General features: G+C 42.5%; 1 protein-coding gene across 1 annotated transcript in view; it reads right to left on the reverse strand.

Annotated features, from left to right (window-relative positions):
* Window positions 1-367: 367 nt before the first annotated feature.
* LOC306773315 (pleckstrin homology domain-containing family A member 5-like) overlaps window positions 368-14,315 on the reverse strand; it is a gene marked incomplete at its 3' end in the record, with an annotated part of 258,991 nt that continues 245,043 nt past the window's right edge. Inside the window, exon 30 of the mRNA XM_079263105.1 lies at window positions 368-530. Within this exon, the coding sequence (XP_079119231.1) occupies window positions 368-530 (163 nt within the window). The remainder of the gene's footprint in view (window positions 531-14,315) is intronic.

Raw genomic sequence — 14,315 nt, forward strand, 5'->3', positions numbered from 1 at the left:
CAGGTGGAGTCTGGATGCAGGTGGAGTCTGGATGCAGATGGAGGTCTGGATGCAGATGGAGTCTGGATGCAGGTGGAGGTCTGGATGCAGGTGGAGTCTGGATGCAGGTGGAGGTCTGGATGCAGATGGAGTCTGGATGCAGGTGGAGGTCTGGATGCAGGTGGAGTCTGGATGCAGGTGGAGGTCTGGATGCAGGTGGAGGTCTGGATGCAGATGGAGTCTGGATGCAGGTGGAGGTCTGGATGCAGGTGGAGTCTGGATGCAGGTGGAGGTCTGGATGCAGGTGGAGGTCTGGATGCAGGTGGAGTCTGGATGCAGGTGGAGGTCTGGATGCAGGTGGAGGTCTGGATGCAGGTGGAGGTCTGCACTACGGGTGCGTTTCCTTACATGGCAGCAGGTTATTGTTGTGTTTCTTGTCTTCTGCTGTCAGATGCTTGTAGGAGTCCACGGTGTCGTCCATTTTCTGCTGTCGGCTGCTGTTCTGGGTTCCGCCCGTCTCCTCTCTGGGTTCTGGGCTCGCCGTCTGGAAGCTGCAGCAGAAACACTCATGATGATCCTCAGATCCACCAATAATCCCACCTCAGACAGAAAGACAGACATCTTTCCACAAACAGGTCTTATCTGGAGAAGCAGCTTCACATCACAGCTGATCAGTCTGAGAGGATTTTACCTCAAAAACTTTTCTCCTCATCCGTTAGTGACGTCACAAAAAGTCTCAATTTAGCTCCACAACATGCAAAATATAAGAAGACTTTTAATAAAAATTTAATAATATATCATGATCAGTCTGTCCATCAATCATCTCGGGTTTAGGAGGAAGACTCAAACCTCCTTCTTTCCAGTTCCTTACGGGACAGAAACTCTGGAAGACGTCTGTCTCGTCTCCGTGGACAGAAACTCTGGAAGACGTCTGTCTCGTCTCCGTGGGACAGAAACTCTGGAGGACGTCTGTCTCGTCTCTGTGGACAGAAACTCTGGAAGACGTCTGTCTCGTCTCCGTGGGACAGAAACTCTGGAAGACGTCTGTCTCGTCTCTGTGGACAGAAACTCTGGAGGACGTCTGTCTCGTCTCCGTGGACAGAAACTCTGGAAAACGTCTGTCTCGTCTCCGTGGGACAGAAACTCTGGAAGACGTCTGTCTCATCTCCGTGGACAGAAACTCTGGAAGACGTCTGTCTCGTCTCTGTGGGACAGAAACTCTGGAAGACGTCTGTCTCGTCTCTGTGGGACAGAAACTCTGGAAGACGTCTGTCTCGTCTCTGTGGGACAGAAACTCTGGAAGACGTCTGTCTCGTCTCTGTGGACAGAAACTCTGGAAGACGTCTGTCTCGTCTCCGTGGGACAGAAACTCTGGAGGACGTCTGTCTCGTCTCCGTGGACAGAAACTCTGGAAGACGTCTGTCTCGTCTCTGTGGACAGAAACTCTGGAAAACGTCTGTCTCGTCTCTGTGGGACAGAAACTCTGGAAAACGTCTGTCTCGTCTCCGTGGGACAGAAACTCTGGAAGACGTCTGTCTCGTCTCTGTGGGACAGAAACTCTGGAGGACGTCTGTCTCGTCTCCGTGGACAGAAACTCTGGAAGACGTCTGTCTCGTCTCTGTGGACAGAAACTCTGGAAAACGTCTGTCTCGTCTCTGTGGGACAGAAACTCTGGAAAACGTCTGTCTCGTCTCCGTGGGACAGAAACTCTGGAAGACGTCTGTCTCGTCTCTGTGGACAGAAACTCTGGAAGACGTCTGTCTCGTCTCTGTGGGACAAAAACTCTGGAAGACGTCTGTCTCGTCTCTGTGGGACAGAAACTCTGGAAGACGTCTGTCTCGTCTCTGTGGACAGAAACTCTGGAAGACGTCTGTCTCGTCTCTGTGGGACAGAAACTCTGGAAGACGTCTGTCTCGTCTCTGTAGGACAGAAACTCTGGAAGACGTCTGTCTCGTCTCTGTAGGACAGAAACTCTGGAAGACGTCTGTCTCGTCTCCGTGGGACAGAAACTCTGGAAGACGTCTGTCTCGTCTCCATAGGACAGAAACTCTGGAAGACGTCTGTCTCGTCTCCGTGGACAGAAACTCTGGAAGACGTCTGTCTCGTCTCCGTGGACAGAAACTCTGGAAGACGTTTGTCTCGTCTCTGTGGACAGAAACTCTGGAAGACGTCTGTCTCGTCTCCGTGGACAGAAACTCTGGAAGACGTCTGTCTCGTCTCCGTGGACAGAAACTCTGGAAGACGTCTGTCTCGTCTCCGTGGACAGAAACTCTGGAAGACGTCTGTCTCGTCTCTGTGGGACAGAAACTCTGGAAGACGTCTGTCTCATCTCCGTGGGGTTTAATAGTAAATTATTCTCTCTTCCTATCATAAACTATCTTAGGCTCTACGTATTACTGGAACCTTATGGTGTTTACGAGCTTCATCCCAACATCAGTCCAGTATCTTTCCAATAATAATTCCAGTATAATTCCTAGCATCATTCCCATAATAATTCCAGTTTCATTCCCAGCAACACTCCCATTATAATTCCAGTATCGTTCCCATAATTGCAGTATCCCTCCCAGGATCCTTCCCATAATAATCCCAGTACCGTTCCAAGCATCATTCTCATAATAATTCCACTATCATTCCTAACATCATTCCCTTAATAATTCCAATATCATTCCCAGCATCATTCTCATAATAATTAATGTCCATGGGGGCATTCACATTATTGAGATCCTTTTTGGCCACTTTTATTTTTATTCTGCCAAACTTTGCCGTGCTACTCCGCGTCGTTCAGGTAACTTCAATCATTTACATCTGCAGCTTCTTTGGGAGATGTGTGCTACGACTTTTGTTGTTTCAAATCTTTGTAGTTTTTGAGATGTTTATCATTTTGTAAAAATTAATTCAGCCTTGTGATTGGATGAAAGTCTTTCAAACCCACTATGCATTGGATGTTGCAAAAATTCAGCTCTGCGATTGGTTTTGGAGCTCTGCACCAGTTTGGAGTGTCCGGTTCATCAATTTTCCGTCCCCATTGTCTTTCCGGCAAAATGTTTGGCATGCTACTCCTCCTACACCTCACTTCAACCATTCAAATATCAAACTGTTCAGCTCATTCAGGAGATATGTGCATGACTTTTGGTCTTTCTAACATGTAAACTTTTCAAGTTATTCACATTTTTGCCAAATGTTAAAATCCTCTCCAGTGATTGGACAAAACGGAAGCCAGCTTAGCGATTGGTCCATTTTGTGCACCGGGACACAGGTACACATACAAGGCAGTGTTTGTCTTGGGAAGTTGCACAACTTATACAAAGTGTTAAAGTAAAAAAAAAAAAAAAAAAAACTGGGGAAATGACCATTAACTATTACATTTTTATTGTTAAAATGCTTCAAACAGAATGAAGTTGTTTTTCCTGCAAGATGTTGGAAATGTTACTCCACTTGTACCTTCAGTCTCAATTCAAGCATTCAATTCATTCATTCATTGAACTCTTCAGCCAATTCATGAGATATGCGCTATGACTTTTGATCTTTGTAACATTTATACTTTTCAAGTTATTCAGGTTTTTGTCAATTTTTAAAATCCGTTCCTGTGATTGGACAAAACAATAAATGCAGTTTAGCGATTGGTCCATTTTCTGCACCGGTACACAGATACACATTGGTATAAATGGGACAGGTTCAAATCCAGTTTTGAACATTGTGCATCTTGATGGTATGCTAGTAGTTGCACACAGAATATTGTATACCTTTCCATCGGAGTGTTCAGCTTCAGTTGCAAGGTGTGCAGTTAATATCTGGACTACATACATAAAAAGTCAATCTCTGTGCAATATCTGAAGACAGATTAATACAGATGTGGAAAGAGGTGATAAGTTATGATACTGCGTGGTAATATTTGGTGAAATGTTACTGTTTGGATTCAAATCTACAACATCCAGTGTGAAGGTCCATTCTCATAACCACTAGGTCACCATTTTGCCCAGATATATATGTGTGGAAAAAGGTAAAACATTTCTATTGAAAAGAGGATGTTCAAGGTACTGGCTGAATTATTGAAGAGTTTTGCTATTGGCATAAACATCCCTTTTAAGGATTTCCACCAGCATGTAATCAACAGGATTGTTAAAAGGGAAAGGTTGAAATAAAATACTGTGAAGAAGAAGAAGCCATTGATCTTTTGGTCAACTGAAAAGCAGGTGCCGAGCAGGTGTGGGCATTCTCATCAGCCCCCAGCTTGGTGCCTGCACGTTGGGGTTTACCCCGGTGGATGAAAGGGTAGTTTCCCTCCGCCTCCGGGTGGGGGGACGGGTCCTGACTGTTATCTGTGCTTATGCACCGAACAGCAGTTCAGAGTACCCACCCTTTCTGGAGTCCTTGGAGGGAGTGCTGGAGGGTGCTCCTTCTGGGGACTCCATAGTTCTGCTGGGGGACTTCAAAGCTCACGTGGGCAATGACAGTGAGACCTGGAGGGGAGTGATTGGGAGTCATGGTCCCCCCCCTCTGAACCCAAATGGTGTTTTGTTATTGGACTTCTGTGCTCGTCATGGAGCTGTCAACTGATCACCACCTGGTGGTGAGTTGGCTCAGGTGGTGGGGGAAGAAGCCGGTCAGATCTGGCAGGCCCAAACGTGTTGTGAGGGTCTGCTGGGAACGTCTGGCTGAGTCCCCCGTCAGAGTGAGCTTCAACTCCCACCTTCAGCAGAGCTTCAACCATGTCCCGAGTGAGGCGGGGGACATTGAGTCTGAATGGGCTGTGTTCCGTGCCTCTATTGCTGAGGCGGCCAGCCGGAGCTGTAGCTGTAAGGTCGTTGGTGCCTGTCGTGGCGGTAACCCAGGACTCATTGGTGGACGCCGGCAGTGAGGGATGCCGTCGAGCTGAAGAAGGAGTCCTGTCGGGCCTTCTTGGCCTGTGGGACTCTGGAGGCAGCTGATGGGTACCGACAGGCTAAGCAGCATGTGGCTTCGGCTGTTGCCGAGGTAAAAACTCGGGCATGGGAGGAGTTAGGCGAGGCCATGGAGAAAGACTTCCGGATGGCTTTGAGGAGATTCTGGTCCACCATCCAGCGGCTCAGGAGGGGGAAGCAGTGCTCCATCAACACTGTGTACAGTGGAGGTGGGGAGCTGCTGAACTCAACCTGGAACGTTGTGGGTTGGTGGAAGGAATACTTCGAAGACCTGCTCAATCCTACCAACATGTCTTCCGATGAGGAAGTAGAGCTGGGGGACTCAGGGGTGGACTCTCCTATCTCTGGGGCTGAAGTCGCTGAGGTGGTCAAAAAGCTCCTTGGTGGCAAGGCCCCGGGGGTGGATGAGATCCGCCCGGAGTTCCTTAAGGCTCTGGATGCTGTGGGGCTGTCCTGGCTGACACGCCTCTGCAGCATTGCGTGGACATCGGGGACAGTACCGCTGGATTGGCAGACTGGGGTGGTGGTCCCCCTTTTTAAGAAGGGGGACCGGAGGGTGTGTTCCAATTACATGGGAATCACACTCCTCAGCCTCCCTGGGAAGGTCTATTCAGGGGTCCTGGAGAGGACGGTCCGCCAGATAGTCGAATCTCTGATTGAGGAGGAGCAGTGTGGTTTTCGTCCTGGTCGCAGAACAGTGGACCAGCTCTATACCCTCTTTGGGGTCCTGGAGGGGGCATGGGAGTTTGCCAGTCTACATGTGCTTTGTGGACCTGGAGAAGGCAACTGACCGTGTCCCCCAGGGGCTCCTGTGGGGGGTGCTCTGGGAGTATGGGGTACCGGACCCCCTTGTGTGAGCTGTCCGGTCCCTGTACGACAGGTGTCAGAGCTTGGTCCGCATTGCCGGTAGTAAGTCGGACTTGTTTCCGGTGAGGGTTGGACTCCGCCAAGGCTGCCCTTTATCACCGATTCTGTTCATAACTTATATGGACAGAATTTCTAGGTGCAGCCGAGGTGTTGAGGGGATCCGACTTGGTGGCCTCAGGATTGGGTCCCTGCTTTTTGCAGATGACGTGGTCCTGTTGGCTTCATCTGGTCGTGATCTCCAGCTCTCACTTGAGCGATTCGCGGCCGAGTGTGAAGCGGCTGGGATGAGAATCAGCACCTCCAAATCTGAGACCATGGTCCTCAGCCGGAATAGGGTGGATTGCCCTCTCCGGGTCGGGAGTCAGGTCCTGCCTCAAGTGGAGGAGTCTAAATATCTCGGGGTCTTGTTCACGAGTGAGGGAAGGATGGAGCGCAAGATTGACAGACGGATCGGTGCGGTGTCTGCAGTAATGCGGACTCTGCGCCGGTCTGTCGTGGTGAAGAAGCCAGAAGGCAAAGCTCTCGATTTACCAGTCTATCTACGTTCCTACCCTCACCTGTGGTCATGAGCTGTGGGTCGTGACCGAAAGAACGAGATCTTGTATATAGGCGGCTGAAATGAGTTTCCTCCGCAGGGTGGCCGGGCTCTCCCTTAGAGATAGGGTGAGGAGCTCGGTCATCTTGGAGGGGCTAAGAGTAGAGCCGCTGCTCCTCCGCATCGAGAGGAACCAGTTGAGGTGGCTCGGGCATCTGGTCAGGATGCCTCCTGGACGCCTCCCTGGTGAGGTGCTCCAGGTGTGTCCCTCTGGGAGGAGACCGCGGGGAAGACCCAGGACACGCTGGAGGGATGCCCCCGCGACCCGACCCTGGATAAGCGGCACGAAGATGAAGATGGTAGACTGCCATCTAGTGGTCATGTATAGGAACACTTTTCTTTTTTTTTAGGTGCTATGAATAGGTACTATTAAGAGGTACTGAGCTGACTTGATATTTTTTCAGAAAAGAAAATGGGAGTCCGGACCACAATGTACCAGACACTGAGAACTGGTGAAGACCTTTGAACCAGCTAAAAAGTTTGACTTGACAAACTATAAATTTAAGGTCACAGTAAAAATTTGTGTTTGGTTGTTGAAATCATTGTAAACAACCACTTAAATCTGCTTATGTGCTTTTTCCAAATTACCTGTATTCTCAAATTATAATGTTCTCACATTAATAATGACATTGCAGTTTGCATTATACTACTAAAACATATTGTGCCTCCTCTTAAAGCATAAGAGTCTGTGCAGCACACAGCTGGAGGTAATTGAACAACAGCACCAATCAAAAGCCTCTGCATAAGCCTCATAATATTCAAACACTAACCATTAAGAATCTTTGTTTTAGATGCTGGATGAGAACCTGGGCCTTGTACACCACTATACACTTGTACAACCAGTGCTTCTATTTTGTCATTTTAGCACTTTATCCATTCAAATTCCAAAGTAAAATTCCACCATGACTTTATGTAAAACTTGTTAGATTTTAACAAGCACAAGCCAGATTTACATTGAGAAACCTCTCTCTGTGTACAGGACTGTTGTAAAACTCTGCCAAACCATTGTCAAAGTGGAAGTTGTCAGTATTTATGTGGCTGCCATGTACCGGCCACTGGAAACTGATGCAGAGCTCTGAACCATGTTGAAGCAATTTCCAGCTCATTATGCAAACACTGACCAATAGCTGAGCTGCATTTTTTCACTGTCCAATCCGCATTTGGTTTGAAAGGTTTTCAGCCAATCAATAGCCTGAATTTACTTTTACAAAACGCTAAATATCTCAAAATCTACTAAAGTTTGCTATGACAAAAGTCATTGCTTCATTCTCATGAATGTACCGAAGAGTTTTTTATTTGATTCATAATTATATGAATAGCATTCACACTGATTAAGTTGTTCCTAAAATGCTTAAAATAAAACACTTATCTTTCCTTCAAAATGTTTGAAACTCTACTCCTCCCACACCTTTTGCCTCACTTCAACCATTCAAATGTCAAACTTTTCAGCTCATTCAGGAGATATGTGCTATGACTTTTGGTCTTTGAAATATGTAAAAATTTTCAAGTTGTCAGGTTTTGTCAAATTTGCAAATCATTTCCTGTGATTGGACAAATCAGAACATGCAGCTCAGCGATTGGTCCATTTTCTACACCGGTACACAGGTACGCATTGGTATACATGAGACAGGTTCAACTCCAATCTTGAATGTTATGCACTTGGGTATGTCAGTTTTGCACACAGAGCACTATGGACTGATCTCATCAAATGGCTTTGGCTTTGTATTTGACTAAAAGCTCTTCAATTAAAGTTTGGGCTGTCCAATGTCTGTCTTCAAAAGTTGTGCAATTACTAGGATGAATTAGTTTAAGATAAAAATAAACTGCAGAACTGACAGTTAAATATTAGTTTTGTTGTTAAAGTGCTTCAAATGAAACAACATTGCTCATGTTGAACAATAAAGTCTTTAACTGATTACACAAGCAGTTCTAAATGGTTTTCTGCAATGATTTTCTGCAATTATTGATGTAGTTTAACTACTGACTTTGGAATTTTAGTTGCATTTACAAATTATTTAAAATCTTTGGCGTCTTGACAGAAGTTCAACCTTTTACATCTTTTTGCAATTCTGCTGATTACACACTGGTGGCAAAGGCAATCCCATACCAATGTAAAAAAATATTAGCACTCCTGTCAGGTCATGAAGAACAACTGTAGTGGCATTGTGGTAAAACAAATTGCTTCTCGTTCAGAATCAGAAGATTGAGTTCAAATCCAGGTGCTGGATTTTCATAAATCATATCAGATGGTTGTACTTCTTGTCCTTATGCTGATCTATGTCTAATAGATCTTGTGTGCTACTTTACACATTTAAATCTTTAGCTCTGTTGTCGATTACATATTGCTGGAATTGTTGATAAAAAAAAAAAAAAAAGTTCCCATTCCAATGATAAAAACTTTTGATGATTCTGCCAACAGACAGTTGAGCGCTGTGCTGGTGTAGTGGTTAAACAAATGGGCTCTTGTTCAGATGTTTGTGGGTTCAAATCCTGATGCATTACTGTCATAAATTAAGTTGCATAGTTGTGCTGCTTCTCCAAATGGTTATGCAAATGCATACACATTTGCTCTTCTTCAAGAAGAGCCCTTTTCTAGTTCCAGTAGCATTCCTAGCATAATTCCCATAATAATTATGCTAAATGTTGCCTCAGTGTGTGACTTTGCTAAAACCATGTCAGATTCTGTACTTTTCTCCGGACCCCTGCCAAACCTGACCAGCAATGACATGTTTAGCCGTCTGTCATCCTTTAACCGCTGGCTGTCTTGGTGGTGTCCAGAACAAAATGTGGGCTTTATAGATTATTGGAAAAGCTTCTGGGGAAAACCTGGTCTTATTAGGAGAGACAGAAGCAGAGTTGTAGTCTCACATGCTTTTCTGTAATCTCATCCCCTCCCCACAACCCATAATTATTGTATCTGCCCCCCCCAAAACCCAGAAAGAATAAAACAGATAGGTGGAGTAAATCATAAAAACCTCATTAATATCAAAATAGTGGATCTAATAAGACAAAATAATAAAACCATTAAATATTAGATATATGAATATTAGATCTCTTGTGTCGAAGTCTCTGTTAATCAATAACCTGATTACTGATCATTATATTGATCTATTTTGTCTTACGGAAACCTGGCTGCAGCAGGAGGATCATGTTAGTAAAAATGAATCGACTCCACCAGGTTGCTTAAATTTTCATGTTCTCAGAACTACAGGTCGAGGAGGAGGTGTGGCAGCTATCTTTAAATCAGAACTATTGATTAGTCCTAAACATGAAAATAGTTACAATAGCTTTGAACACCTGACTCTTAGTCTCTCCCACCCAAGATGGAAATCAGAGAAGCCACTTCTCCTAGTAGTAGTCTACCGTCCACCTGGATCTTCCTCACAGTTCCTAACTGACTTCTCAGATCTCTTATCAGACTTAGTGCTGAATACTGATAAAGTTATTGTTCTGGGGGATTTTAACATTCATCTTGATGATGAACATGACAGTTTAACCATTGCCTTTAACTCTATATTAAGTTCAATTGGATTTTCCCAAAATGTCCACAGACCGACTCATTCTCATCGTCACACTCTGGATCTTCTTCTGACATGTGGCATCAAAGGTGATCAACTAACAGTTTTTCCTCATAACCCTGTTCTGTCTGATCATTTAATAACTTTTGAGTTTACTTTACTTGACTACACAAGGGCTGAGAAAAAAAATGCATTATAGTCGATGTTTGTTGTTAACAAATTTAAGAAGTCTATTTCAGCAGTATTTCCTCCAACACCATGTGTTAACCTGACAGGAAACACCCATCCAAGCTTTACTCCAACACAGGTCCATGAATGTGTTGCTAGAATGACAGCTTTAATGCGTATAACACTAGATAATGTTGCTTCTCTAAAGAAGAAGAGAACCAGTGAGAAGAAGCGGGCCCGGTGGTTTAATTCCCAGCTTCAAGCTTTAAAACAGACATCAAGACGTTTGGAAAGAAAATGGCGTTCATCTGGCTTAGAAGAGTGTCACATAGTCTGGAAAGAAAGTTTAATAGTGTATAAAAAGCCTTGCGTGTGGCTAGAACAGCTTATTATTCATCATTGAGAGAGGAGAAGAAGAACAACCCCAGGTTTCTCTTCAGCACTGGAACCAGACTGACTAAGAGCCATAGTGCCGTTGAGCCATCTATTCCTTTGAACCTCAGCTGTGACGACTTTATGAGTTTCTTTGTAAACAAAATAGTTTCTATCAGGAAGGAAATCAGTAATAACCTGAACACTACTAATGCTATTTCATCTGCAGCAGCCTTAGAGACGTCTTTAGAAGCTGATTGTCATTTGGACCGTTTCTTGCCTGTACAGCTCTCCGAGTTAACCAACATAATAGCTTCATCTAAACCTTCAACCTGTGTTTTAGACCCCATCCCAACCAGATTATTCAAGGAAATATGTTTCTTAATCAATACATCTGTACTGGACCTGATCAATTCATCTCTATTAATAGGATATGGACTTCAATATGTTAAGACAGCTGTAATTAAACCGTTGCTTAAAAAACAACTCTGGATCCAGGAGTTTTAGCTAATTATAGACCAATATCTAATCTCCCCTTCTGGTCTAAAATTCTTGAGAAAACAGTTTCAACCCAACTGTGTTCCTATTTGAGCAGAAACAATCTGAAGAGTTTCAGTCAGGATTTAGAGCTCATCATAGCACAGAGACAGCACTGGTGAAAGTCTAATGATCTTCTCATGGCCTCAGATAAAGGACTTCTGTCTGGACTCATTCTTTTAGATCTCAGTGCTGCATTCGACACTATTGATCACAATATTCTGCTACAGAGGCTGGAACATGTTATTGGGATTAAAGGGACCACATTAGACTGGTTCCAGTCATATTTATCTGATAGATTTCAGTTTGTAAATGTAAATGATGAGTCTTCCTCACACAGCAGGGTAAGTCATGGAGTTCCTCAGGGTTCTGTACTTGGACCAATACTGTTCACATTATACATGCTTCCCTTAGGAAATATCATCAGGCAGCATGGTATAAATGTTCTTTTTTTATTTCTTTTTTAATACTTAATTTTTATTGAAGCATTTTTTTTTTTTTTAACATAAACAATAACAGTTACAGTCGGTACAATTTGCACAATATAAGCTTGGCAACAAAAAAAAAAAAATGTGATAATACAAATATTATTACAAAAAAAGTTGGGAAACAATATCCTTTTTTTTTGTGTGTGTGTGTTTACTTGGTTTGTTTTCCCCCCTATTCACTTTGAATTTGATTTGTCCATTTGCCCCATCTTGAGAAATAGAGTCCAGGTTGTAATCTCAGCATAAATGTTAGTCTTTCCAGGTTATGAGTTTCTTCAACTAGGTCCAACCAGTCCTTGATACATGGTGGGTCCCCTTGAAGCCATTTTCGTGTGATTGTTTTTTTTTGTTATGGCAAGAAGAATTTTTAATAGATATTTATCATTTTCAACTAAGTCTGTGGGGAGATCTCCAAGGTAAAGTGTCATGAATGTTTGGGGAATTTTAAAACCTAATATCTGGTCTATTTTGCTTCCTACCTGTAACTAAAAGGATCTTATTTTTACACACGACCAAAAAATGTGTGTGTGATGTGCTCCGTCCACACCACAGCCCCTCCAACATGAAGAGCTGCCGGTGTTTAGGCTTTCTTGCTGTTTAGGAGTTATGAAATAACGTACTAAATTTTTCCAACTGAAATCTCGCCAAATGGCTGAGCAGGAAGTAGAGCATGCATTCTCACACATATTGTCCCATTGTTCTGTTGATATATCCATATTTATTTCTTTCTCCCATCTTTTCTTAATATAATCTGTTGAATTCCCTCTGCTGTTTTGAATAGTTTTATATAGCTTAGAAATAATTGACTTACAACCCTTATTGTACGCTTGTGAGATCAGAATAGCTAATTTATTAAGCTCTGGGGTCCTAACCTTTAGGATCTTTGAGGATATATATTGCTTTAACTGTAAATATCTAAAGTAATCATTTTGTTCTAAGTTATATTTCCTCTGGCATGACTGGAAGCTTGGTAATGAGTTTTTTTCCAGAAATTTGCAATAAGCTGTCATACCATTCTGTATCCAATATTTAAATACTGAATCAATTTGATTTGGCTTAAAATCTGAATCAAATGCTACCCATCTAAGAATTGTAATCTGATTCATTATTTTAAGTTCTTTCAAAACTTGAAACCATAGTGATAAAGTGAAAAATGCAATTGGAGTAATGTCTTTTTGAGTTCTAGTCACAAGTTTTCTATCTCCTATTAAAGTTTGGATTGGGACATTTCCGCAACAAATTTCCATTTCCCTCCACCTTGTCCCACATGTGTTATCACACCACTGGGTTATACCTTTGAGTTGGGCCGCTAAATAGTAATCACGGAGATTGGGTAAGGATAGACCCCCCTTTTCTTTATTGATTAACAATGTTTTGTATTTGATGCGGGGTTTTTTCCCTCTCCAAATAAATCGGGAAATTTGTTTATCCCACTTCTGAAATTGGGATGTTGGGATTTTAACAGGAAGTGACATGAACAAGTAAAGTAATCTGGGCAGTATAGACATCTTTATAATTTCAATTCTTGAATTAAAGTTAAGTATATTAGTTGTCCACTTAGTAAGATTTTGCTGAATATTTTTGTTCACTGGTTCATAATTTCTTTTGTATAGATCATTAGCAGAATATGTCAGCCACACACCTAAATATTTTATTGCTTTCTGGGACCAATTGGAGGGTAATTTCTCTCTAAGTTCTTCAGATGGATTAAAGTTAAAGCCCATAACTTGTGTTTTGCCTAGGTTTAATCTGTAGCCTGAAAAAGAGCCAAATATTTCAAGTAACCCTAAAAGTGCTGGCATGGATTGATCTGGGTTGGTGATATATACAAGAATGTCATCCGCGTACAGTGCGACTTTATGTACCCTTGAATTGATAGTAATTCCTTGGATATTTTGATTTTCCCTTATTGCTTGAGCTAATGGTTCGATGTTACAATGCAAATAATGTTGGTGATAAGGGGCATCCTTGTCGCGTTGATCTCTCTAGCTTTATGCGATTAATCAAGTGCCCGTTTATTTTAATTCTTGCTGTTGGAGATTGATATAAAGTCCAAATAGTCTTAATTGAGATATTTGAAAAACCAAATCTTTTTAACACTAAAAACAAGTACTCCCAATTTACGCAGCCTTTTCAGCATCTAAGCTTATCAATGTTGCTTTATGTTTATTTATCTGAATATTGTTAATTATATGGAGTGAACGTCTTATATTATCCTGGGTTTGTCGACCAGCGACAAAGCCTGTCTGGTCTTCATCAATTAAATCTGTGATAAAAGTGTTTAACCTATTTGACAAGATAGACGCATAAAGCTTATAATCCTGGTTTAATATTGAGATTAGCCTGTAGGAACTACACAATGTTTTATCCTTTCCTTCCTTTGGTATTATTGTTATAATAGCTTCTGACCAGGATGGCGGCGTACAATTGTTTTTTAATGTCCAGTTCAAAGATTTTAGAAGAACTGGTGTAAGCAGGTCTTCGAATGCCTTGTACAACTCTGCTGGTAGGCCATCTGTGCCTGGTGTTTTGTTATTTTTTAACTTCTTTAAAGCTAGTTCCAGTTCTTTCTTGTCAATTTGTTTGTTTAGAATCTCGTTTTGTTGTTTTCTTATTGTTGGTAAATCTAACGAATTAAGGAATCCTTTTATATCCACAGCATTTGCTTGTTTAGGCTGTGCATATAACGTTTCATAATATGTCTGAAAAGCATTATCGATTTTTTCTAAGTCATTTTCAAGGGATCCTGTTTTTGGATTAACAACTGAACAGACCGATTGTAGAATTAGTCTTTGTCGAATTTTAAGAGCGAGCAATTTTGTAGCTTTTGGCCCAGTTTCATAATAAGATTGTTTTAAAAATTTGTATTTCTTATCTTCTTCTTCTTTGT

The sequence above is a fragment of the Telmatherina bonti genome, assembly GCF_933228915.1.
Source record: "Telmatherina bonti genome assembly, chromosome: 23".
NCBI lineage: Eukaryota > Metazoa > Chordata > Actinopteri > Atheriniformes > Telmatherinidae > Telmatherina > Telmatherina bonti.